We start from the raw sequence: 25784 nt of genomic DNA on the forward strand, positions 1-25784 counted from the left end.
ATTTAGCCTGTGTGTACTTGTGGGGACCAACAGTCACTTATGGGGACAAAGTGCCCATCCCCATGTGTCTGAAGGCCTTTTTGAGGCTCAAAATGTGGTTTTAGTGTCAGGGTTACAATTAGTTTATGGTTAGGTTTAGGCATTCATTTTTAATGGCTAGGATAAGCGGCCTTATGTCAATTAGGCTACGCTCACCTGTAGGTCTTAATGCTCAATTCTGATTTTTTGATCAAATCCAAATTTTTTTGTCTGCTTGTTCACACTACAAATAAAATGTGACAGCAAACGCGCTCTAGTGTGAACCCTCAAAGCGGCTCGCATGCGCAAAAGAAGACGTCACACACTAAAACATCAGATATGTATCGGATTCAGTATCACATACAAAAGTGACCCAGGTCGGATTTGAAAATATCGGATTTGTGCCGTTCACACTGTCATACCATGATCGGATATGGGTCGCATAGGGTCAAAAAAAGTTGATGTGCTTTCGCCTGCAGTGTGAACGTACCCTTAGAGGTCCTCACTATAATATGAAAATAAGTGTGTGCGGTGCGTGCATATCATACCCACGGCCCTGGCAGCCGAGCCTCTTGGATACATCTCTCTGCAGCAGCCCCTCCAGAAGATCTTTGAGCTCTGCAGTGAAAGAGTCTGGCAGCTCCACATTCTGCGGGTGAAACAGAGAGGAAGGAAAGAAGGAAGGGAGGAAGGAAGGGAAGAGGAGGGAATGAGAATGAGATGTTTGAACTGAGTAGTGAACTTTGCAGTGAACACTTTGCTTAAAAATAAAATAACATCCAAACTCCTCTGATTACAGACAGGCTTAGAAAGCTGTTATAAAAGCAACAAACTCAGGGCCAGCACCTCTGCATCTATGAAGGACAGAGTACGTGTAGATAGAATGCTCAGAGTAATTGGTACAGCCAATACATATCAATGAGGCATTATGAAAAAAGTACAACTTTCTGAAGCAGTACCTTTTCACCTCACTGATCTTACTGATGTAATATTTTTATGTCACGTTTGCACTGACTACATGTTCAGCTGATGACTGATAAAGAGCTGAAAGAGTTCTTAAGGTTTCTTTGAAAAGAGTAAATAAAAATGGAATAAGCGTATATACCATTACAGCTGAGGCCACTAAAAACAAAAGTTAAACACCAGTCACCAAAGTAACGGCTGTTATGGTCCACCTTCACAAACTTTTTAACAACAACAAAAAAAACAATCTAGGCGGTAGGAGTATACTCAGTGACCCCCTGAGGATGGGTCTGCTCCCAGAAACAAAGAAACCTTTTTTTGTGTGCAGGGCAAATGTGTTAATAACTAGATCAGCAATTATACAGCTGTGGTCAGAAGTTTGCACGTACTCATCATGATCACGACTCCATTCTCTCACATCTTTTAATACGTGCTGCTGATAATTCTGCAGTGTCTTAACTACGTGTACATCTGCACTGGTTGTGTCAATTTGGTTAAACTATGGAATAACGGCTCTGTACTACCCTACAATTAAAATCATCATAAATGAACTTTCAGAACTTCAGGCAGTTACAGTTGTTAGAAGAGTATTTATAAAACCAATTAATAAAATGATGTGAATACTAAAAGGCTTTTCCTACATTCACAATATTTCTAATAGCTGTATCAGTTGATGTTTAACACCAGACAAAGTTCAGCTTGAAATGAAACCTGCAGACGAGTTGGTGTCTTTTGCTCCAAGAATCTCTTCCAACTAGCTTTTGAGACTCTACACATGAAACGCGTCCCTGCAGGTTCTGCCCCCAAAAAGGTGAAAAAATGGAGCCGAGCAGCATCCAGAAAGTGTGGCATGTGGTTATACCTCACTTTTTCTCCCCACAGTATAGCACAGCCTTCCCTTAAAAGCCAATTTAAATTTGAAGCTTTATTTTAAAGCACCCTTCATTTTCCTCTAAAAGTCTGGAAAGCTCCATGACTCAAGTGTCCTTCTTCTTCTTCTAGTCTCATCTGAAGGCACAGAGTAACTCATACTCTCTTTGCCCTTCACCGGACAAACAGGGTTGATAAGTGGGATAAGTCAACAACCGTTTTAGCACCTGCCCATTTCTCTTCATACAGTCCCCTGCTACAACCTAAGTCAGCCTCCACCCTTGGATTTTTTTGCTCAGTTGCTTCATGGAGGTGTTTCAAAGTTCAGACATCCCATCTACTGAGATCTGCTCCATTCATCTCTTCCTGTCTTGGCTGCTCAGCTCTCAGCCTTTTCACTGTGCTCTCCATCCTTCATGTTTATGTAATGAAACCATTCATCACGTTTAATAAACACTGGGGCATATAGAGCAGTATTTTTAGTCTGTTCACGGATGAATCGCAATCCTCCTCCTCTCCCAGCCCCTTTCTGAAACACAGATACACACCCAGACAAGGATTAAGGGGATAAAACCAGATTAAGTGGCTGGATTAAAATCCTAATCTGGATTTATTATGATATGAAAGATCATACTTTCACTGTTTAGCAGGCATGCTCAGTGTATGTGAGGGATGGAGCACGGTCACAATTCAACTGTTTCATGTCCTGACAAAACACACAAACAAAGACAGATCTCTGGCTCCACTCCCCTGTGATGGACAGCTGCTGAAGCTGGCAGGCAGAGATGAGCGTCAGGCTGTGGTGAACATTCACATTGTGCTTTGTCACGACAAACCTGCCTGCACTCTAACATGACATGTCGCCTTTGCACGAGTCTGGTGTGGATGTGAGGAGGGTAAAGCAGACATGTCGTGGGTGGGCTCAGCAGACACCATCCATCCCACACGCTCAGATTCAAATTCCTCAGACAGACACTCAGAGTAGACTCCAGTCCTTCTAAGCTACTTTGTGTAATAATAGTTAATTGTGCAATGTTGCTCATCAACCCCATCTAGCAAACCTTAAGGTTGCTTGGTGCAGTTACCCAGTGCAGAGTTGAACTTTCACCACCAGGGGGCAGTGTATTAACAGTGGGTGTGTCATTCTGTTTCTGGATGTGTGCTTTTTGTTTTCCTCAAAGGCTTTGTTAAGGACAGTTTCATAGACCCACAATGCAAACGTAGTATTACACTTAAATCCATCCCAGCCCTACTTCAACTCAGTTGTTATCTCTTCAATACAACACATCAACACTGCTTCACTGAGTGAATGGGTTAAATGCAGAGAGGAATTTCCCCACGGGGATCAATAAAATATACATTATTATTATTAAAATTTTGGCCAAAATGGTGTCAGCTGTTTCTTCATTCTGGTTTAATGCAGTACTGAAGGTACAATAATAGCCCTTTTCCACTAGTACCTGGTACCGAGTACTTTTTCAGTACCCGCTCGGCCCAGGATCCAACAGAGCAACTACTTCATGAAAATCAAAACTGCCGATTTTGAAACCTGGCAACAAGGGAAACGGTGAGTCTGACACATAGCCACAGACTTAGCAGCAGGTACACCACTGACTCGACATCCTCCATTGTCGTTGTGTTTGTGTCGCATACAACGACCACACGTACATTATGTGGTACTCAAAACAACCAAAACTGAGTCAATTAGGTACTAATTAAAAAGAGTTACATTTTCATTTAGTCACACAGTGGAATGATTTTGTTTTAGAGGGACTTGATCTGTGTACGATCTGTGTAAGTTTGAACCCACAGCAAACAATGATCAAGCTAATGGCTACTTTCGCTCATCCAGCTGTGTTCCTGTAAACAGTGAGCTATTTTACGAGCTTTGCTCCTAGTGGAAGCGTGACAGTGGATACTGCTCCCATTTCTATCTGCACACCTACAAAAAAGCAAGGTCAACAGGCAAAGACACTAAAAGCTGATCCCAAAACTTACATACAACCCTGTCAAAGATGTGCAGGAAAGACTAGCAACAGATTCTGCTCAGGCTGTTTGTTCACAGTACAGTACGTGCCTATATATGAATATATATATGAGTGTGTACACATTTGGAATTACTGTAAGCCAAACAGGCCAAACCCATGTGCTTAGGGTAAAGCAAAGACACACACACACACACACACACACACACACACACACACACGATCCCCTGTGTGTGCTTTGAGATGTGTTTACACACAGACACCCACGCATCTCTGCCTTCTCATGCAACTTCTCTCATGTAGTGTGGATGTATCTTACCATGGTGAGCGTCATGCGGTCGATCTCATGTTTGTCTTTGGTCTTGTGCTGTCTGAAGGGACTGTGCCTAAAACAGAAGAGACAGAGAGCGAGATGATGACACTGTCGATGACTAGGAACAGCAGAAGTGGAGATGGATGGAGTGAGAAAAGAGGTGTTTGGAAGCAAGAACAAAAAACTCCCTCAGGTAAATTACACAGACGCTGCCAACACACCTGCAGCTTCAAATGCTGACTTGGTAGATGTTAATGAGTGTTTGTGCAGCTGGTGTGGAAAGAACACTGAAGAAAGTAGGAGTTTTTTAATGCTTTAACAGCCGGACTTCCTGCACCATCTATCCAACTGGCACTATCAGACTGAATTAAGATTCATGATGAACCACATTTTAGTTTAAGCATTCTAATGTGGCACAGGTTATCCTTTCACAAAGTTCACGAGTCAAAGGACTGGATTAAAAGGTTAGGAACACAATAGCTTCAATTAGAACAGAGACGGTGACTAAAAAAAAAAAAAAAAAAATTGTCACTTATATTGACTTGGGGGGGGTGCAGGCAGGGCACCGGATCTGGAGAGAACTTTATTTAGATTGCTTTCTTCTGGCTAATGTTAGCTTCTCTGCTAGCTTCAATGCTTATCTCTACTAGCTAGTTAAGTTCTTTAACCCTTCTGGCAGGTAAGCTGGCTTGCTCGCTGCTAAAGTTATGAAACAAGTGCAGCAGTAAGTAAGCTACAGCTAGCTGGCTTCTTGCCCGCTTCTAAGTAGATTTACAGTAAATAGTGTGCAAGTTAGATAAACATGAAAATTATGGATTGATTAGGTTTGGCAGTACAGTATATGCTAGTGTGTGGAAAAGCAATACATGTGCATTACTAGCATGCAGGCAGGGAAGACCATTCCTGTTCAAGATCTGTGCTTTTTCAGTATCCATCCGTTTTCTTGCGCAGCAGACCGCGGGGGCAGCAGCCTAAGCAGAGAAGCCCAGACCTCCCTCTCCCCGGCCACCTCATCCAGCCTTTCTGGAGGACACTAAGACGTTCCCAGGCTGGTCGAGAGCACAACCATAAACCAAGATTTTAAAATTCGATCAGCACTCTGGCCTATCAGTCAGTACGTAGAGTTGGCGCAACGCCGCCGCAACAACCAATCACAGTCAACATGTTCCCCACTCCCTCAAAAAAAGGTAGTGGTGCGTTGGTGAAAGAAAAAAAATAATTTCTCGGAAGCCAGGATGTCCGGATGAGTAAAGCCAAGAACGAAAATGTATCAGCTGCTCAGAAAGAGATAATACTAGAGATAGGTAACACATCGTCAACAGTGTGGAAAAAATACAAAAATATGCAAAAGAACGTCTATTAAACCTGAAGCCAGTCTTCTTAGCTAAAACCCTGTAGTGTGTCAAATTAAATATGGGCATGGAACAGGATGAAAATTATTATTTTAGCGACTGTTCACTAATTGGTGGAGTGATATTTTGGGGAGGGGAGGGGGGGTGTATATGTATATACATATATCCATGTCTATCTGTCCCATGAAAAGATATAACAAAATATTTACAAAATTTTGAGGGGTGTACTCACTTGTGTGAGACACTGTATATGTGTGTGTAAAAAGAAAAAAAACAATGATACTGACCACATCTTGCTTTGAGTGTTTTCCAAAAGAAAAGAAAGAAAAAAATATCTCATCCAGCTCTGAGAATTTGGACTCTAGTGTTGAAAGACGCAGACAACCTTTGACCAAAGGCCTACACACTCTTCCTCTTTAAAGTGTTCAAACACATGGATCTGAACATCAATGGATTCACGTCACACTTGCTCTTCTTTTGCTCACTCAGGATAAGCAAACCCGCCCAACACCCCCCTCACACACACGCGCGCACACACATGCACACACACACACACATGCACACACACACACACACACAGCTGCTTTTACCAGATTTCTGACCTACTGTACCCAGACCTCTGGCATTTACACACTCCAGATCAAACAAACACACACACACAGGCTTGCACACAAACAAGATCAAACACACACCAAATAGAAAGCAGGCTGGTGAGAGATGCCGAGAAAGGCGAGCGAGCAGATTCGAAGAGTTTACTGAGAGTGGCAGAGCAGGCTGAAAGCTGACAGGAAGTCAGGACAGTGCAGCAAGGGGGATAGATGCGCTAAGAGGAACAAGTAAAGCCTGAGTGGTTACCCTCGGAGGAGTTTGAAGAGCATGCAGCCTAAGGAGAACCAGTCGGCACTGCTGTCGTATGCTGTCCCCTTCTGAAGAACCTCTGGAGCCATGTAGCCATGAGTGCCACTGCAACAAGCACAGCACACGTCAAAACAATAAATGCAGGAAATTGGTATTTCTCTCAATAATTATTATAAAGATGTTCAGGACAGACAGCCCTTCTGGGCTTATTCTTTTTATTATATATATTTTTAATCTAGTTATTAACACCGTTCTAAAGTACCAATTCATTACACCTCTTTGCAGAAATCCATTTTACTGAAACTGAACCCAATGTAGGCCCTTGTGTTTAGCTTTCATCGTTTGCAGGAGAGTAGAGCTATAAACATTAGCATAAATGGAGCATCAATCATGTAAAATAACAATGAACAGAGCCCAAGAAAACATGTCTGAAAATATTCAAATGAATCCAAGAAAGAATATTTTCTAACAATGTACAAGTAGACAGTTGTATTTAGTGATAATAACTGTAATGAAAAGATGCTGAATGTTTGCTGCAAGCTCACTGAGCTCCACATTATGATCCATGCAGGGCGAAGCAATTCATTGACGTATTAGGGATCAATCACTCAAGCTTTGCTGCCAGTCTCCATCTCAAGTCGACTGAGGGGCACGCTGCCAGTCCTGCACAGCTACTTAAAATGTCAACGTGTGATGGACAGCAGTCCACCGCTATGTTTGTGGACCTGACACACAAAGCTTTAAAGGCACCACAATCATGGGCAGAAAACTGATCTTTGAATTTCAACTGATTAGTTAGCGCTGATTTACTGAAGAACACTTCATGTAATCGTGGTGTATCATATATCACCACTCATCCAACCAATATGAAGACATTTCAACCCACATCACTGACTGGATGGACAAGAAGTTGCAGTGGGATGTTTGTCCTCCTCAGCGTCTCTTTCTGACAACTCGCTGCCCGAGACATTACAGTGCTGTCTTTTTGCTCACTAACAATCTCCGAGAAGCACATTAATCAGCAGAGTACGCAGCAACACAATGCATTTCCTGTGGTTACTTCATATTCAATTAAAATGTGTTTCACCACTTAAAAAGCTTTTAATGTGAAGCTGCAGCAGCAGGAAATGTTTGACTTGCATTAACAGTAACTTAATACAGCTCGCTTCTTGGGAACCTCACCACAGACTCTTTTTATTTGCCCTTTAATGCATGATCCATCAGGTCGGCACAATCCTCTCCACTTGTCAAAGTGCAGCGAGCTGAGACAGTCCGACCCATTTAAAATGTAATCACTGCGAGAGATGTTCAGAGAGAACCCCGAGCAGCGCCAGCTGTATTTCATATTAATATAGATTTATATACATTTATGAGCCAGCCCACCCACCTACCCCCAGACACATAAATGCTGTGCAGAGTTAAACTCAGATGAACTTACACGCTGGCGTGGGGCTTCTTCTTGGAAAAGTCGCAGGCCAAGCCGAGGTCAGAGATACGAACATGACCGTGTTCATCCAACAGGATATTAGCTGGCTGAGGGAGGACATACACATAGGCAGAGTGATGGAGAGGGTGATGGAGAATGTGAGAGATAACACGATAAAGCATAGGATACAATGTTGGAGAGCTCACTAATTCAAGACTTAAGTTACAATTTCCGTTCCCTAGCAGAGATTCTGTGTGAATACAGACAGTAAGAGCGCCTCCTGTCCTGGTTATCCTCTGCCGTTTGGCACATCTGGAGCTCACTCTGTTTCTTTCTGTCCAACGCTGCCTTAGTATTATTTGCATTGAACTGCACTGTTTACTGAAGCACTAAAACTGCTCCCTGACTTCCAGCAAAATATATCCATTATGATGGCAGCCAGTCCAAACAGGGGAATCGGAGAAAAAACAGAGGACAGCTGACAAATTGGTTGATATGAAGCTATGAAGCGTGAAGCTGTGGAGGTGCAGCGGTGGGTGAGTGGACTAAGGGGTGCTCATCTAAAAAGTTAGAATCCCCCTTTTACAGCCTGAATATCAAACTGTTATCTAAAGGGACCATGGCACAGGTTCTGATGTGCAGTTAATTATAATCATTGCAGTTTTGGTTGTTTTGATTTTTTAAAGCAAAGGATTAAAACTCTGGTGATATTAAACATTTTTCTGATGGTAAATAAATCCTATGAAGTACAAAATTGTGTTTTCTTGCTTTGTGCCACTCCCGGGAAGTAGAAAAACGCTCAGATGCTGTATGTGGTCATTACTTTTTTAAACCACTCAGCGATTTCCTGAAACAGCTGGTCGCTTCAGTTTTAGCTAAGCCGGACAAATATGTTGAGGGACTATTTTCAGAGGCGGATTTATACGACTGCATGGAATATGAAAGGTGCTGCTTTTACAGATGAACGATACAAAAGACACACATACAAAAAAGGATCTGTAAGTTGAAAGTTGAACGTGGAGAGCATGTGTTCAGTGCCCCGCAGTAATAAGCCACAGACACCGATTCTGGTGAGGTGAATTGCTGGACTGATTTATTTCAAGTCCTATATTGGATGACGATATTTTATTTATCATTTATCGTCATTTATATTATTATACTCCCGTCCTTTATTTAGTGCTGTGCAAAACACGCTGTTTTCTACAATATTTTTTCCATTGCTTTAGATGACTGTTTGCCAGTTTAGCTCATAGCCGACGCAATGGCAACATGGCCTCTTGACCTGTCTCTCTTGCACTTTCCTGCTCTGTGTGTCAGATGTTTAGTTACTCATCGGCCTCCTTTAGAAATAGCAATACTTGTAATGGAATTAACCTGTTTGCAGCTCTCCCTGAACTGGAGACGCAGCTTGCATCGTTAAAAAACCTGCAGCTAGCCAGTCCACTGTAGCTGGTGCAGCTGAAGGTAGCGTAGCCCCGTTAGCTCTGCTTCAACAGACTGTCGTGAGCAGCCGAGAAAACAGGATGACTGGGTGATGGTGAGGAGGAAGCATAGAAGAAGCCCCCGGTATGCCATCAACCCCATTCATGTGTGTAGACCAAACTCTGCAAATTGGCGATTCTGTTCTAAGACATGATGTGAAGCTAGAGACACCAGCAACCATAGTCAATTGTCTTCCAGGGGCCAGAGCAGGTGACATTGAAGGAAATTTAAAACTGCTGGGCAAGGGCAAATGTAAATTCCGTAGACTTACGATTGACGTCGGCAGTAACACCCGGTTAAGTCAATCAGAGGTAGTAGCTAGTAATCCCCTATACCACAGCTAGCTTCTAAGTTGTTGTTTTTTTGTTTTTGTTTTTTTTTGGGGGGGGGAGGGGGGGGGGGGGTCTGCTACAGGTCAGTATACATTAACGGGGCAAAATATTAGGGAAACCTATATGTAATGCAGCTCAGTAATGCACCAGCTGGTAGGACCTCAGTTATTTAGATGGAGGCTGTCCTGAGGGTTTCTTGGATGTATAAATTTCACCTCAGTCCACTGTAAATAGATTCCAGGTTATGCATAAAGTGAGTCCTCAGAATTTATTGTATGAAAAGCTGCTTTTAAGTTTCTTTTGACAGGAAAAACTCATTGTTGGCCACATCATAGAATATGCTGATTAAAGGAATGATTGTGTTCAGGATGATTTCCGTCTGGAATCAGGGGAGTCTACCTTGAGGTCTCTGTAGACGACAAACCGGTTGTGCATGTGCTCCAGACCCAGGATGATTTCAGCTGCATAAAAACGCATCTCTTTCTCACTGAACACGCCGTGCTGAGACAGGTGGTAGTGCAGATCACCCCCTGAACACAGAGAGAGAGAGACACACACACAAACATACACAGTAAGTGCATGACATCAAAACACCTCAGTTTAAATCAATATCTGTCCATAAGTTGTAACCTTCTCGTGGGGGAGAAAACGAAAATCGATGGCAGACTCTCTATGACACTCTTCTCTTTTCCAGCTGTCTCACTGAGCTAATGATTATCTGTATTCATTAGCATAACTGAAGTTTAAATAGCGAGCAGTGGACACTGTTTGGTGGTGACTGTTGACTTTGAAAGTTGGCCAGTCCTGAACAGGATCTACTTAACATTGAGGTGTGACTTCAAAAGGAGGCTGATCTTAGATACAAAAGAATCTAACACAGGCAGGTGGTGTGAGGCGTCATCAATGAGATCAAAATCCTGGCAGTCCGAGTAATCCAATCTTTGTGTCTCAGGACAGATTGGACTCGGCAGGAGTTTAATCTAAGGCAGGAAGGAAGGTGTGGGACATCCTACCGTTCATGAGGTCCAGGATAAAGCACAGCTTGTCAGGCGTGTGGAAGGCATACGTCATACACACAATGAACGGGCAGTCCTGAAGGAAGATGCAGAGAGAACGAGTTTAAAGTCTACAAGTGAACTCCTCCCAGCTAACCTTACTCTTGTGGTTTTCCTAAAATGGGTTATACAGCTAGTAGTGGAAAAAGAACTGAGAACCTCTAGTAAAACACACTCACGCAGCACAAAAAACTGATTTTTAAATCAGAAAGATGGATTTCACTCAGGACCACTGTAGTCTCAGGGACACTGACATTAGGCATCAGGGCTATAAATTGAAGTATCCCCTGAATGACCCAGCAGGAACAGCACAGGCATCGATGATATAATATCATCGATATGACAACAGTTAAAGCAGATTCAGCATGAAGGAAGCAACTTCAGTGGGCATGGGATGCAAAACAGCTTGCAGGTGTTCAGAAACTGTGGGTAAGCAAAGGGTTAGGGTAGGCTAAACAGAGCGTCCAATGAGAAACTTCCTAACTGGATTTGAAGAAAGATGTCAGCTGAGCTTTGCCCGGTGGCCTGTCTGAACTGACACCACTCTGCAGCTACAGCAGAGATTCTCAGTCTCTCAGGGGGCCTTGTTGATGGAGCACAGAGTTACTGCAGGATGGGTGTGGACAATCAAGGGAATTTGAATGAATAGAATTTCTAAACCGATGATGCTATTGTGCTTTATTTTCCCCCAAAATCAACTTGATCAGTTTTCTTCTTTGATAAAAAATTTTTTCTTCTGATGTGGAAATCAAAGTCAAAGTGAGAATATGGTGGGCAATATTTTACTGCTTAAGGTGGAGTCTGTTTAACAGTATGTCATACACATATACTTAACTTGCCCACTCAAGAAGACATGGGCTAAGTGTTAGGGGAGGTGAGCTGAAGAATGGACAGAAAACAAAGTTCTGTTTGTAGTTTCTGGAAGTAGTGTCTTTTTAGAGGAAAATATCTCAGGCTGTTTTTAACCTGTGCGCTCAAACCAAAGCAGTCTGTTCCATACAGGAAGTCTCTGTGCAGCACTGAGACATATTATATATTAAACACCGCCAATCACTCCTGAGTATAAAAAAATGTTGGTGGCTTTTAGAGTTTAGAATAAGTGGGATCTGTATGAGTAACTATGTTTTATATTTGTATTTTATTGTACAGCACTTTGGTCAGCCTTGGTTGTTTTTAAATGTGCTTTATAAATAAACTTGACTTGACTTTTACTGGTATACCATATTGCAATGTACTGAATTGCATTTTTAAAAACATGCTGAGTATTTAAAAAAAGTAAAACCTTTGTTGGTGCAAACATGGTGTGTAACTCACCCCTGTGCTCACTAATGACAGCATGATTCGCTCGTTGAGTGCGAGAGTCTCCCCCTGCTTCATTTTGATCCTTTTCTTGTCCAAACACTTCATGGCATACCTGACAATCAGAGCGACAGACACAGGTTACACATGCAGAGGTAACTGCACCGAGTGTGCCTTTCAATACATTTACGGAGCTCACATTTTTCCCGTGTCTGCCTTCCTGCAGCCGTACACCTCTCCAAAGCCGCCCCTGCCGATGATCCGATGCACGCTGAAGTCATTCATGGTCAGCTGAGGGAGGAGAGAGGAGCACAGAGACTTTAACTCAAGCTGAAGAAAATCACGGCCTTCCTCTCAGAGACAGAAAACTCTGGGTGGATGTGCCCGTTTGGTTCAGGTTGCTGTTGCGTCCCACCATCTGAAAAAGCGGATGTCTGCTTCCAGCAAACTCAGGATTCGGCAGCTCTGCTGGTGTGTTTCATTGGATGGAGGGAAATTGCTAAAGAACCACACGGTTCTTTACAAACCCATTAAGTCGATAAGATAAAACTTTTGGGAGAATTCCCCTGTCCCTCATACTCACATGGATGTTGAGCTCCACATTCTTCCACTGGCAAAAACGAGTGAATTTATCACTGGAGGAAAAAAGCAAAATGTCAACATATGATGTCAGCTACCACCCCCCGCTGAAAAAAATAAGAGGAAGAGAAACAAAAATAAACGCATCTAGTATGATTACCTCTCAATGAACTTCTGGAAGATGTTTCCTCTCAAGCTGTCACAGATCTCCACGATGTATGGCTAAAGACACACACACACACTCTCTCTTCAGCAAATGTGTGGACAAAAATGCTTTGCAGGTGTATGTGAATTATTTTCCTGAGAGGGCAGGACTGCATGTTCACTTACTGTTTCTGAGGCTCAGCCTTGTTTACCTGGTTTGTATTTGTGAGCTAACTTGTTTCACAGAAATGCCCACTGAACATATACATCTTGTTTGTGACTCAAAGAGTCTGAGTTGTTTGTGCAGTTGTAACACAGTGGCACTGTATTACTGCTGCACATACAACCCAAGGACTGAGAAAATATAGAGGAAATACTAACAAGTTGATATAACATCTTAGAGTCACTGGGTATAATTTTATATCCATAAAATAAGCCATGTTGTAGTCTAAAAGAGGAAGTTGCTGATTAGATTTACTGAGCTCAAACACAGCTCCTGTCTGTGTTGCTCTGCATGTTATTTTCCTGGGTGGCATTTTAGCAAGCGATGCCATGGTAAAAGTTTAATTACCAACAGCATGAACGAAAACAATAACATTCAAATATTGAGCGCAGAAGGGAATCTGGTACAACTCAGGTGCTATAGACACTCTTTGACATGGACATGACATGTCAATCACGCACACATATCACACCAGTCAATTAAGAATGGAGAAAAAATAAATAAATCCCAAAATAGGTGGTGTTTTTGTGGGGGGATTTTTTTATTTTGGTAAATTGGACTGAAAGGTGGAGATGAGTGCTCCTCTAGAAACCGCTACGGGGTTTTCAGAACCTAAGTAAAGCCACCAAAGTGATTTATGATCCTAAAATGTTCCTTCAATACACACACAGTGTTACAGGTATTTTGTTTCAAAGGAGCACGTGCAGTGTTGCATGCTGCTGTTCTGATATTTTGTTTTGGCCCTGTTCAGGTCATCAAGAGGCACTTGCCTTTTATAAAAGTCAGTGTAGACCTACAAACTTGTCTGTTAATGAAATGTTACATTTCATTGTGATGCAGAGTGGCATCATTAAAAAAAAACAACTACAAAACAAAACCACAAATATGCTAACACATGCATGACTCCTGCCCTGCTCACAGTCCAGTCATTCTTACTGCCACCTATTCTAAATGCATGTATCAACGCAGCACTAACAAGTTTTGGAAGTTTCATGTTTGTTCTGTTTGACCGTTGAGGGTTTCGAAACCTGACTGAGGAGTTTTTGTCCCAGTTTTATTCTGTCAATAGCGGCAGGATATCACTGTGTGTGTCTCTTATCAAACAACTTGCACAATAATAATGGAAGCACCATTTCTTCAGTCACATTTTGGGGTCAGTGCTCCACCAATGGGGTACTAATGGAGTATGTGGGATCAAACACAGTGACCATTTCCTTTGCAATATATGGGGCAATGAGCTGAGCTGATATAAAAACAAGTAAAAGGTCTACAATCATCAAATCAAACTATTTCCATCCTTCACTTTCTTTTTTCCTACATGTTTAAAAGAGCAGTCAGACAAGTGCAGCTTCAGAGATCAAATAGTATTTACCTGAAAAAGGTTTGGGGGGACCTGTTTCTTCGCCAAGTGACTCTGCACATGGTCCACTGCTTTCTTAGAGAATGGCTAAGACAAAGAGGAGGAAATAAAACCAAAGGCCATTAAAAATGCAGCATAACCATTAATTTCACTTCTGTTTTCTCTGTTGTGAGCATGTGCGACCCCTACTGTAACGCTGCTGCAGAGAGCAACACCAATATCTGGGTTTGCGTGGGTGGTGGGTGTTTAATAACTTCCTCCATTTAGACAGTCGCAGCATGCACTGTGCTTGCTTTACATCCCAAATTGTTGCCTTGCATGAGGACAAAAGCAGGACAAAAGTGTGTGTGTTTAGACTTTTTCCAGAAGCCGGGTGAAGAGGAAGAAGCAGGGTGACGACTGGAGTAGACTGTGCTTTACAGGGATCGGGATTGGTCCAACAACAGTATAGTATAGATTTACATCACTAGTAAATTATTAATTGTAGATTAAATTATTAATATCGAGGATATTAATAATTTGCCCTGGGGCGCACTCTGTCAGTTCGCCCCAGGGCAGCTGTGGCTACAATGTAGCTTGCCATCACCAGTGTGTGAATGTGTGTGTGAATGGGTGAATGACTGAATGTAGTGTGAAGCGCTTTGGGGTCCTTAGGGACTAGAAAAGCGCTATACAAATGCAGGCCATTTACCATATGGGATTCAATGTTTGTTACTAAAAGCATCTGGTTTCCATTTATGATCCCAGGTTCCACTGACCAGTCTCTTTCTGATATTTTTCAACAATGTGGCTTTCCTGATCTCTTTGTGTCGTAAACCTCTCAGATTCCTCGGCTTTCACAGAAGGGAATATTAGGGAGCGGATCATTAGATGCCCATGAGGTGTGTGCATGTTTGTCTGCGTGTGCTTGAACCAGAGTCCTGTGGTTAAAATGTGGATATTAAGGCCGCATGCTCACGTGTGAACAGGACAGGAGCTCCTTCATGATGTACACATCGTAAATCTGCCGGCTGCGGCTCAACCGCTCCTCCTCAGAGTCCAGCTTCTCATAGTCCTTAATCTGAAACAGAAAACACACACACACAGCTTAGCGACACCACAGAATGCGGAAGGCTCAATCTGAATTAGCAGGATTACAGGCCCCAAACCGGTCATCCATGCCCTTTTGTGCACTCTAATTCGCAGGGCATGGGACACTTACTTCTTCGTAGAACTTGAGCTGAGGCACAGCCTCATCTATTTCATTCATACAGAAGTCCTTGAAGAGCAGGAAGCCTGTGAGACACAAAGCAAAAATACAGTGAGTGAAAGTGAGTATACATCTCAGTGCAACAGCAATATTTATCAGTCTGCCGGTCAACAATGTTTTTAGCCTCTCCAGTGGAGTCCAAACATCAAACATAAGACAGAACATAAACTTAGGACGAGCAGATCTCCTTCGACTTCTCCTAAAGTCAAAGTTATAACAGGCCTCGTCTAACTTTCTTTTTTTGATGTATGTGGATGTAACAGTTTTAATAGTTTATGAAACCTCATCCTCTTATAGCTCATTAACATAGTAATGGTATTACCAAAAGTGCCGACCAGTGTTAGCTTTAGGATTACAGCTGATTCACGTGTGACACTCTGTGTCCATTTGGTTAGGGAAGTAACGCACTGATGTAGTTACTGACTTACCATAAAGCACTATACAAATACAGGCCATTTACCATTTTACCATTTACCATGTGTCTATCAACAATCTGTACAATATGCTCATCAACGTACCTCACATGCCTCTAATCATAATGACTTTAATTCCTCCAAGTTGTTAAGCATATCAAAGAAATGTGAAATAAGCAGAATATATGACAGTGGAATGTACAAGCACAGAGGCAATAAGGAAATTATTTGGTATAAAACTAGACAATAAAACTTGAGGCACAATGTGACTGTTCTGTAAATTCATGATAGTATTATAGCCAACATGAGGTGACACACACACACACACAGCGTAAACACTTGGCAGAACACAGAGCTGAAACCCAAGCAGCTGTATTTACTGTATGAGCCTTAAGAAAGACTGAAGCTGTCTTATTCTTAAGAAAGGCCACTAAAGCAACTAATTCCACTCACCACTTTACAACTGTACCAACACACATACACACACAGTTCATAATTACAGAAAATGGCCCTGGAGATTAGCTGGCTGAAAGTACAGCGCCGCTCTCAAACACACCAACAATGGACAGACATCTCACACTGTTATCGAATAAAGACTCGAAACATCATCAGAGAGAAGGTGGGTGGGGGGGATTTAAAAAACAACAAAAAAAAACCCACTTCCATGTGGCTTGCAAGGTTGAGAGGCACTGTTGCCATGGTAATAGCCTCTGTGGCCATCAGCAATGTGTGAAGAATGGTGTAGAGCGACAGAGACGAGACTGTCAGTGGACTGTGGCACTTCCAGGAGGCCTGGTGAGGCAGTTACGGCCCTCCTCTGCCTGCCTTAGAATGTCAGCGACATTTTCCCATCAAGCACACATTGAAGCAGTACATTAGGGATGGAGACAAATGAAGGCACGAGACTAGCAGGTATAACAAGCTACTGTCCACAGAAACCGGTACACATGCAATGCTGACACTCAAGACTTTGCATCTTGGCTTTACCGATTAGTATCACGTATGAGCAAAAATAGATGGCTAAACAAATATAAGCCGTTCATTCTCACCCTCCCACATGTTCTGTAAGACACAGATGTGTCTTAAATTCACTTATTTCCCTCCTATATTTTCATAACGATGTGCTTGTGTATTGTGTTATAAATCCAGCCCAGACTCACTCACTGTCAGCTCCACTCAGGCCAAATGATGGAAAAGTTGGTTCTGATCAACAACATCTATCAACAGGAGTCGAAGGTTCTAATAAATGGACCATTGCCCATCTTCAAAATGATCAACCATCATGTCAAAATGAGCTGTGTGTCTGAAGAAATGGATTCGTACTTCTACCACAAGTCTCACCCAGCCAACCACATACACACATTCATACATTCTTTTATCATACAATCTCACGCACACTCTGAAAGATACATCAGGGGCAACTCAGCATTCAGGATCTCTCTCAAGGACAGTTCAACATATGGACATATGGCAACCTTCTGATTGGTAGACAAGCCGCGGTACCAGCTCAGGCCTTGTGCGAGGAGCATGTGTCGCATATAAAACCGTCTGTTACCCACCAGCTCGATAGCTAACCGGGGTTCAAGGCTCACTAGTGCCGTTGAGAACACCGGACTCCCGGCAAATCGTTTTCAAACCCACTGCCGTCTTTCGCTACTCAGGTTAAACATGATATATGATAACTTAAAAATTATATTGTTTGGCTTTTTTCAGTATTTTATTTGTTCCTGATTAAATCGGTTTGGCTGAGATTAAAGTTATAGTTTTTACACAGCTGAATAAACGTCAAGCAGACAACTGATTATCAGAAGTGTGAGATGCTCGAAAATTTACTCCGGTGTCCTGTTATATTTTAGATAGCAAGGAGCAGACGGCTGAGTTTATTAAACTCCACCGAAACAATCTGCAAATTTCATTAAAATTTAATAAACTATCATCTTGTCTTTATTTTTAGTTAGCACATACCTTAAACACTTCGAGCTGCAAGCTAATGATAGTTATATAAGAGCAGATGCTGATGCAATAAGCTGTACGTTTTACATCCAATGGATGCATGATCTGATTAGTCGACTAATCGCAAAAATAATCGGTGACTAGTCGACTATCAAAATAATCGTTTGTGGCAGCCTTAAATCAGAGTACGATATATCGTACAACATGCCTTTGAATCAGGCTTGTATTAACAGGCCTGCTTCTTCTTTGGTTCAGACAAAAGAAAAAAAGCGCTCTACACTTTACTTACACAAATCAGAAACTGGACATCACAAAATTCCCTTTAAAGCTTTTAGAAAGCAGCTATTGTTTCAGTTCACCGTCCTCACTGATTCAGTTTAGGGCACTTGTTTTTGGCCTCACGTCTACTATCATATATTGTCACTTCTTCCCTTCCGTTTTATCTTCCCCTACAGACATGATGCATCATTTCCGGTCTGACGAATAAACGTCCTCATATGCATCCACACATGCTGTATTTACCACAGCCTAATGGACAGGGCATTCCCTCCTACCCTCACAATCAACCCCCTCCCACACACAAAAACAGGTTTTCAAAAGCAAGGACCAAACATGCAGGAGAGGTATTAGGAGAGAGGGGGGGGAAAACGTCAGGCCTTACATCACCAAGACTCAAGGATTAAACTTAATCGCTGAACACTTCAACACTGCCCAGCTAATTCAACAAATGGCCTCTCCCACCCTCTCTCTCTCTCTCTCATACACACACACACACACACTTACTTCAGGCGCCAGCTCCTTTGAGCTTTGTCTCATTAGCGAGATCACCTGAACTGTCTAAAAATATCAAGCTGGCATGTTCTGACTGCCTCAGTCTTCCATCATCTGTGTGTACACACACACACACACACACACACACACACACACACACACACTGACCACGCTGTAGTTGCAGTGTTCCAACTCTGTGCATGTACAGCTGTAGGTAACACAAGGATCCTGCCCCACCTTGCAGTTTAGATTTACGATACATGCAGACTTTTTAAAAATTGTACTCAGAAACAAATGTGGCACCAAACATCCATTAGTTAGGAGTTATGGATGCCAGCTGTCTGCCTGTTGTATTTGCTTGTTAGCATCCACAACAAGCTGATCTGACATGAAGGGACCAGTCCCACCCGCTAAAATGAGCTGTGGCATTGTGGGTAATTTGTGAATCTGTTGACATTTAGTTCACAAATGCTTCACTTTGCCTGCCTGCCCAACTGGCGAGGTGACAAAAACAGCCCATCCTCCCTTTATGGCTGAGGGGTAAGAATAATAAAATTATTGAAGGGTCATTTGAGTGAGAGGTGACTTGCATGTGCTCCATTATACATACGCTGACCTTTACTGGTGGGAGTGAGCGGCACCAGTCGGCGGTGCATTTGAGTGTGCATATACTGCATGATGTGACAGACATTCATTGGAGTACAGCTTCAGGATTAGCAAACAATGTTAAGTATTCTGCTAACCCTGCCCACACAGACTGAACACCCTCACCATAACCTGCTAAAATGCTAATCCCACAGTGCTGGCAATTTGTTTTGATTGGTGATGTCACACAGCAGATTTCAGAGACGGCACAGCCACAGCATGAGGAATGAATCCAGCAGAAAATGGCTACAGCAGTACATTGGAGGGGCTCGTTTTCCAATGCACTATTGATCATTTGAACCCCAGGCTGCTGTTCTCAGTGTTATTTACAGCACAGTCACTGTGTATGCTGAGGATCCTGAGGGTAACCTGGGCTTCTACATATGCATAGGCAGTTATGTGCAAGCAGTTTAGTTGTCATGGATGTTACTACTGCTTTCCTTTGAAGAAATTAAGCATACATGAAGTTCACTTCACCTGTTTGACATGAAAGTAACCTGTGTATAATATATTACTGCATCTACTCAGGATAGTATCACAGACAATTTTGTTAGGGGTCATGTACAGTGGGGTGAAAGAAGTCTTTGCCGCCTTCCTGATTTCCTGGTTTTTGTATGTTTATCACTATTAATAAAGTGTACACCCCCTAAACCTAATAAATGGTTGGGCCACTCTTAGCAGCAACAACTGCAGTAAAGAGTTTGTGATACCTGGGAATGAGTTTTCCATAGCGCTGTGGAGCAATTCTGACCCACTCATCATCCATGCAGAATTCTTGTAATTCACACTCACACTGGAGGGTTTTTCGAGCATGAACCACCTTTTTAAGGTCATGCACCTCAATTGGATTCAGATCAGTACTCTGGCAAGACTACTTCAAAGTCCTCATTTGGTTTTTCTTGCTGGTGTGTTTTGGATCATTGTCCTGCCGCAGAACCCAAGTGTGCTTCAGCTTGAGGTCACTAACAGATGGTTGGACATTCTCCTTCATGATGTTTTGGTAGACAGCAGAATTCATAGTTCCATGTACCACAGCAAATCTTCCAGGTCCTGCCCAACTTTTGCACAAGTGAGTCATATGCGAGCTTTTTTTCAAATGCCATGTCCAAATTATGCAGAACACAGTTGCATTCCTGCTCAAAGTCTGTGTAGGTCTTCTCGCCTGCATGCCTGAAATGAATTAGAACTCAATAAAGGCAATAAATGCAATGCTGTTAATAAAACTGCATCAACTGTTATCATTGATTATTCTTATACAAACCGATTATATATAGACGCATTCATCCAGCACAAACCTGGTGTGAAACAGCAGATACTACTTACACTGCTAAATACCAGTCAACAAAGCTAGTGTCAGCTAATCCCATGATTTATCAGCATATCTGTATTCTCTTCGAGATGGTGTGGCGTGAGGACAAGTGAAAACACCAGACTTTCAGGTTCTTTGAAAGGAAAGTTGATTTTAACAGCCAGTGTTAAAGAACAAAAGTGTGGTCTGTAACAATAGTCTTAAGTAACAATACCACCAAACTTCAGTACTGCTTCTTTTGTAAGACTCGTACTACTCCCTCACCTAATTTTCAGTAACTATGAACCTTCAAAACCACTGAACACACAGAACACCAAATTATGTATAAGCAAAACTAGTATGGTTCCTGCATCAAATCCATCCACTGATTCTGCCTTCTGTTAGCTGAAAAGATGGAAGAATTGCATATGGTGGTTACCAAAGCTGAGAACTGGGGAGCAGAACTTGACAAATTATACTCAAACATCGATCAGATCCAATTAAACCTCGATGAGCTCAAGTTTAAAGTTGCCCTTTGTATATTTGATTTAGAGCTGCGACACACAGCAGCCAGACTTGAAATAAGAACATCAGCATTTATCATTTAGTTGGTTTGAGTTCACCCAAAGATGATGATGATGATGATGATGATAATAATAATAATAATGGATTGCATTTATACAGTGCTTTTTGATGCCCTCAAAGCGCTTTACAATTCCACTATTCATTCACTCTCACATTCACACACTGGTGGAGGCAGCTACAGTTGTAGCCACAGCTGCCCTGGGGCAGACTGACAGAAGCGAGGATGCCATATCGCGCCATCGGCTCCTCTGGCCATCACCAGTAGGCGGTAGGTGAAGTGTCTTGCCCAAGGACACAACGACCGAGACTGTCCGAGCCGGAGCTTGAACCGGCAACCTTCCGGTTACAAGACAAACTGCCAACTCTTTAAGCCATGATTGCCCAGCAAAGGTGGAAGGAATGCAGAGATGAAATTAGTAAATGTGTTTACCCAAGACTACAGGGTTCCCTTATGCTTTTACTAACATATTTTCATTATCAGCACTTCATGAGGACACATTCTGTGAAACATCTGTGCATGCATGAATAAGAAGGATAAAAGTCAAAGTTTACCACAGCATATACAAGTCCAAGGTTTTTTCTTGCATAAAGACATTTTTGATACTCCCAAAGCTAGCTAGCTATATATATATAGCCATGTTAATGTCTGTGTGACATTGGTGAACGTGGAAAGTAAGGATCGGAAGTAACTTGTGAAAAGGAAACTAGTTGTAGTTGTGATCCTATAAGATCTATGCAGTCTTTGCAAACTCATAGTCTGGGGGTCCAAAACCTCTGACTTACAGCACATACTCTCCAGATGTAACAAGGTACCAGACTTATGTGTCACACACATCTTTGTGTCTCAGCCAGTCCTGCACATTGCACCGCTGGCGCCGTCGCATGAGTGTCGGTTTTTACCGTCACTTTACTGATGTTCCAGCACAGAAGCTCAGAGACATACAGATATACAGAGGGAGATGATGAAACAGTATTGAAAACTTGAGCGTTTGTGAGGGGGAAAAAAACAAGACAAAACACAAGACAAAGTCTCTGACTTCTTCTCCTCCTTATCAGAGTTTAGGTGGTGATATTGTCTGAGTGGCGACACCTATCATTTAGCAGAATACTCCAGTGACTTCTTGCTCCTTAACGATGGGTATAAATACAAGTGACTGTGACAAGAGGTTGAGGTGCAGAGCGAAGTGGGTATACTGGGGCCTTTGAAGCCTTGAGACAGGTATGAGCTCTCACTGTAGCTTCTGACTTCATTACCATGCCAGTGTGTGCATAACATTCTGTAGCAGGTTTAGCATATATATCCATGAGCCATTGCAAAGTTAAATATCATGGAACATTTGGCACCTGCTGAGCGAATCCTAGCAGCAGATGTCAACATATGAACACCGTGACGCAACAACTTAGCCTTAGAGTTTGGATAAACATTCTCACATGTCTAAATCATAATTTGTGCAGTGTCCACAAGTTATGATTTACACATGTGCTTTCCAACCCAACAATCTAACTAGAGACACACACAAAAAAAGCTGAAACTTGTGTAGTGTGCAAAGGACAAACAGGAAGGTATTAACTTGCCCATGCAGCATTAAAGGCCTCAGTTTAGCAACATCAGACTGAATGAATTCCTATCAATTTAGCAGAACAAGATTTAGCTCATATTGTTGATCAATACTTAGTGAGCACACTGCTCAGATTACAGCTTATTAGAAAAAGATGCAAGTGTGCTAAACTATTAAACTCGTGTGTATGGTGTGGAGCTCAGCTCCGCACTGTCTTAGGCTTTTATTCTCCAACTAAGTAACAGAGCAAGTTCAAACAGTCCACAATAAAACCTACCACCAAATAGGAACAAGTGATACAGCCTCAAAACAATATTTTAAGAATATCTGTGATAACAATTCTGATGATAGAGAATCGATGTGTGCAGCTTGCAGGCAGTAGGATTTATGAGAGCTACTGTCACTGGTACTTGCTAAATCAAACTGAATTTATCGAAACAAGGTACCAGCTGCAGCAGGATTATAGTGCAATAGTAATTCAATTTTATTTATTTAGCACCAAAGCACAACCACAGTTGCCTCAAGGTGTGTTATATTGTAAGGTAAACATCCAAAAATAATACAGAGAAACAGATAAAACCTTAATGAACAGATGACTCCCTATGAGCAAGTGCTTTGGGGAAAGTGAGATGAAAAAACTGCCTTTTAACAGGAAGAAACCTACAGCAGCACCAGGTTCAGGAATGGCTGGCCATCTGCTGCGTCTGGTTGGGGGTGAGGGGGAGGAACACAGGACAAAGACACGCTGTAGAAGAGAGATCAGCCAGAGATCAATAACTGATTATTAAATGCAGAGTGGTGTATAAACAGTGAGTAAAAAAAAAAGTGTGTGAAGAAGAAGAGAAACAAACAAGCAAAAAAGAAAAAAAAGAGTGCATCATGGAAGCCCCGAGATGGGCTCTCTGGCTGCTGTCCTGGGAAGCCCAGGTGGCAGGCGGTGTGGGCAACCTGGCATCTCCATTGGGACTGCCCATTAATGAAGGTGGGACAGGTGTACTGTGTCACTGGCCCCCTTACGCCCTCCCCCAGTTCAGGAGAGACGTACCGTGTACCAGTAAGGTGCCAAGGGGGTACACACCAGGCTCTGGTGGATTCAGGCTGTATGCAGATCCTGATCCACCAAACCCTGGGAAGTGTGTGCATGGGGACATTCATAAATATGCCTTAGTGTTAGTGGAAATTGGATATTGGGGAATTGGCAGGGATTGGCCCGGGTTCGGTAGGTTAATGGGGCAGTGTGTTGGAGTGCGATCGTGGCCGGTAGGGACATGTGGGGCACTGGCCCCGCGAGAAGAAAGACAGGGGGGCCTTCTCAAGAGGCCCCACCGGCTCCAGTAACCCACTCCACAGATGATTTTCCACTGGAGCAGTCTTGGGACGACACCCAATGCTCAGCTTTCGACCAGGTAATAAGCATTAATAGTTGGGTGGTGCACCCTGAAACGGGGCTGACATTCCCGCACTTCGTGTTAATTAGGGACAGGTTATATTGAGTGAGTTGCGATGCTCGAAAACAGGAGGAGCACACTCGGTTGTTGATGCCTAAAAGCCGCCAGAAAATTATTTTCCAGGCAGCTCATTACAACCCAATGGTCGGTCACATGAGGTGTGACAAAACACTGGATCGAGTCATGGTCCGATTTTATTGGCCGATGTGCAGCGGTAGCGGTGATGCATGTCTTGTCCAGAGTGCCAACTAGTTAACCAGCTGGTCATTCCAAAAGTGCGCGCGTTGCCATTGATGGAGGTCCTGTTCAAACGCATTGGCAATGGGAAGGATGTATAAGCAAACCAAATTTATGGCATGCACAGAACCCTGTGGAACACAATATAATCCTCTATGTAATAGTGGAGATTTTTCAGTAATTAGCTAAGACAGCTGCGTCGAGTGATGGCTTTTTAAGTAATGGTTTATCTGCTGCCAGCATGAAGGCGTGTGATATATATCCCATTAACAGAGATAGGTTGATTTAAGATTGAAACATTAATCAATGGTAGGATTTCTTTGAGCAGTCTTTTAGGATTTGGGTCTAAAAGACACATTGATGGTTTGGAGGAAGTAATCACTGAACTCAAAGATCAACTGGAGAAAAAAAAAGTATAAGTAAGTATCAATGGCACTGAAAGTTGCTGCATATAATGTCATGTCTGTGAGATTGTTATGAGTAGTATTTTCTCCAATTTTACTTGTAAAGAAATTCATAAAGTCATTATTAGTTACGGTTGGCTCAACAGAGCTCACACTTTTTGTTAGCCTCGCTACAGTGCTAAAGAGAAACTTATGGTTCTTATTTTCTTCAATTAGTGATGAATAGTAAGATGTTCTAGCTTTATGGTCGGCTTTTAACAGAGGAATCTATTTTTCCAGTCTAAATGAAGATCTTCTAAATTAGATGTCATTTCCACTCCAACTTATAAGTTATTTGCTGTAAGGTGCCCATCTGAGCGTTATACCATGGAGTCAAGTATTCCCACCATGAATCACATGCAGGGAAGATGTAAAACTATTAATAAAACAATCAACCTCTGCAGGAGCAGAGTTCAGGTAGCTGCTCTCCTGTGTTGGCACATGACATTGAAGAAGATGACAGTGGATGAATTATATTCTTAAACTTAGTTACAGCACTTCCAGACAGACAAGTACTGTGATGAAATGTATTCCCCACTGCTGTGTAATCATTATTTTAAACTTAAATGTTAGTAGGAAATGAGCAAACATGAGGGTTTTCAGGGAATACTATTAAATGTTCAATTTCTATGACATATGTCAGAGCAAGATCTCGTGTGATTACTCTAGATCTTGCTCTGAAGTGGTGGGTGTGTTCTTTTAAATTTTAAAAATTAACCAATTGAGTATAATAACATATAATACATTAAATGCCGTGTTGAGGCCATTATTTTCAGCATCTACATGGATGTTAAAAATCACAATAAATATTTTACCTGAGCTTATCAGGTCCCATCATCTCTTAATGACCTTACAGTAGAATATCACCCCATTAGAGCACTTTGCTCTCACACTGCAGGTTTAGTTGTTGTTCCGAGAGTATTTAAAAGAGTGG

General features: G+C 42.3%; 1 protein-coding gene across 2 annotated transcripts in view; it reads right to left on the reverse strand.

Moving 5' to 3' along the window:
- Window positions 1–25784, reverse strand: part of grk3 (G protein-coupled receptor kinase 3) — a 72383-nt gene that overhangs the window by 13307 nt on the left and 33292 nt on the right. The window contains exons 1-14 of one of the 2 annotated variants that reach the window (XM_006797349.3): window positions 16422–16540; window positions 15461–15534; window positions 15218–15319; window positions 14272–14346; window positions 12693–12754; window positions 12537–12588; window positions 12153–12244; window positions 11969–12068; window positions 10613–10691; window positions 9999–10129; window positions 7798–7892; window positions 6357–6464; window positions 4156–4222; window positions 567–667 (exon numbers count right to left, since the gene is read on the reverse strand). In XM_006797349.3, coding sequence (XP_006797412.1) covers window positions 567–667; window positions 4156–4222; window positions 6357–6464; window positions 7798–7892; window positions 9999–10129; window positions 10613–10691; window positions 11969–12068; window positions 12153–12244; window positions 12537–12588; window positions 12693–12754; window positions 14272–14346; window positions 15218–15319; window positions 15461–15508 — 1112 coding nt within the window. In that variant the 5' untranslated portion in view covers window positions 15509–15534; window positions 16422–16540. Of the gene's footprint in view, window positions 1–566; window positions 668–4155; window positions 4223–6356; window positions 6465–7797; window positions 7893–9998; window positions 10130–10612; window positions 10692–11968; window positions 12069–12152; window positions 12245–12536; window positions 12589–12692; window positions 12755–14271; window positions 14347–15217; window positions 15320–15460; window positions 15535–16421; window positions 16541–25784 lie in introns of those variants that run through there. The other variant, XM_006797348.3, reaches the window with a different exon arrangement.

This window comes from Neolamprologus brichardi, chromosome 7 (genome assembly GCF_056152115.1).
Source record: "Neolamprologus brichardi isolate AB-2024 chromosome 7, ASM5615211v1, whole genome shotgun sequence".
NCBI classification, from domain to species: domain Eukaryota; kingdom Metazoa; phylum Chordata; class Actinopteri; order Cichliformes; family Cichlidae; genus Neolamprologus; species Neolamprologus brichardi.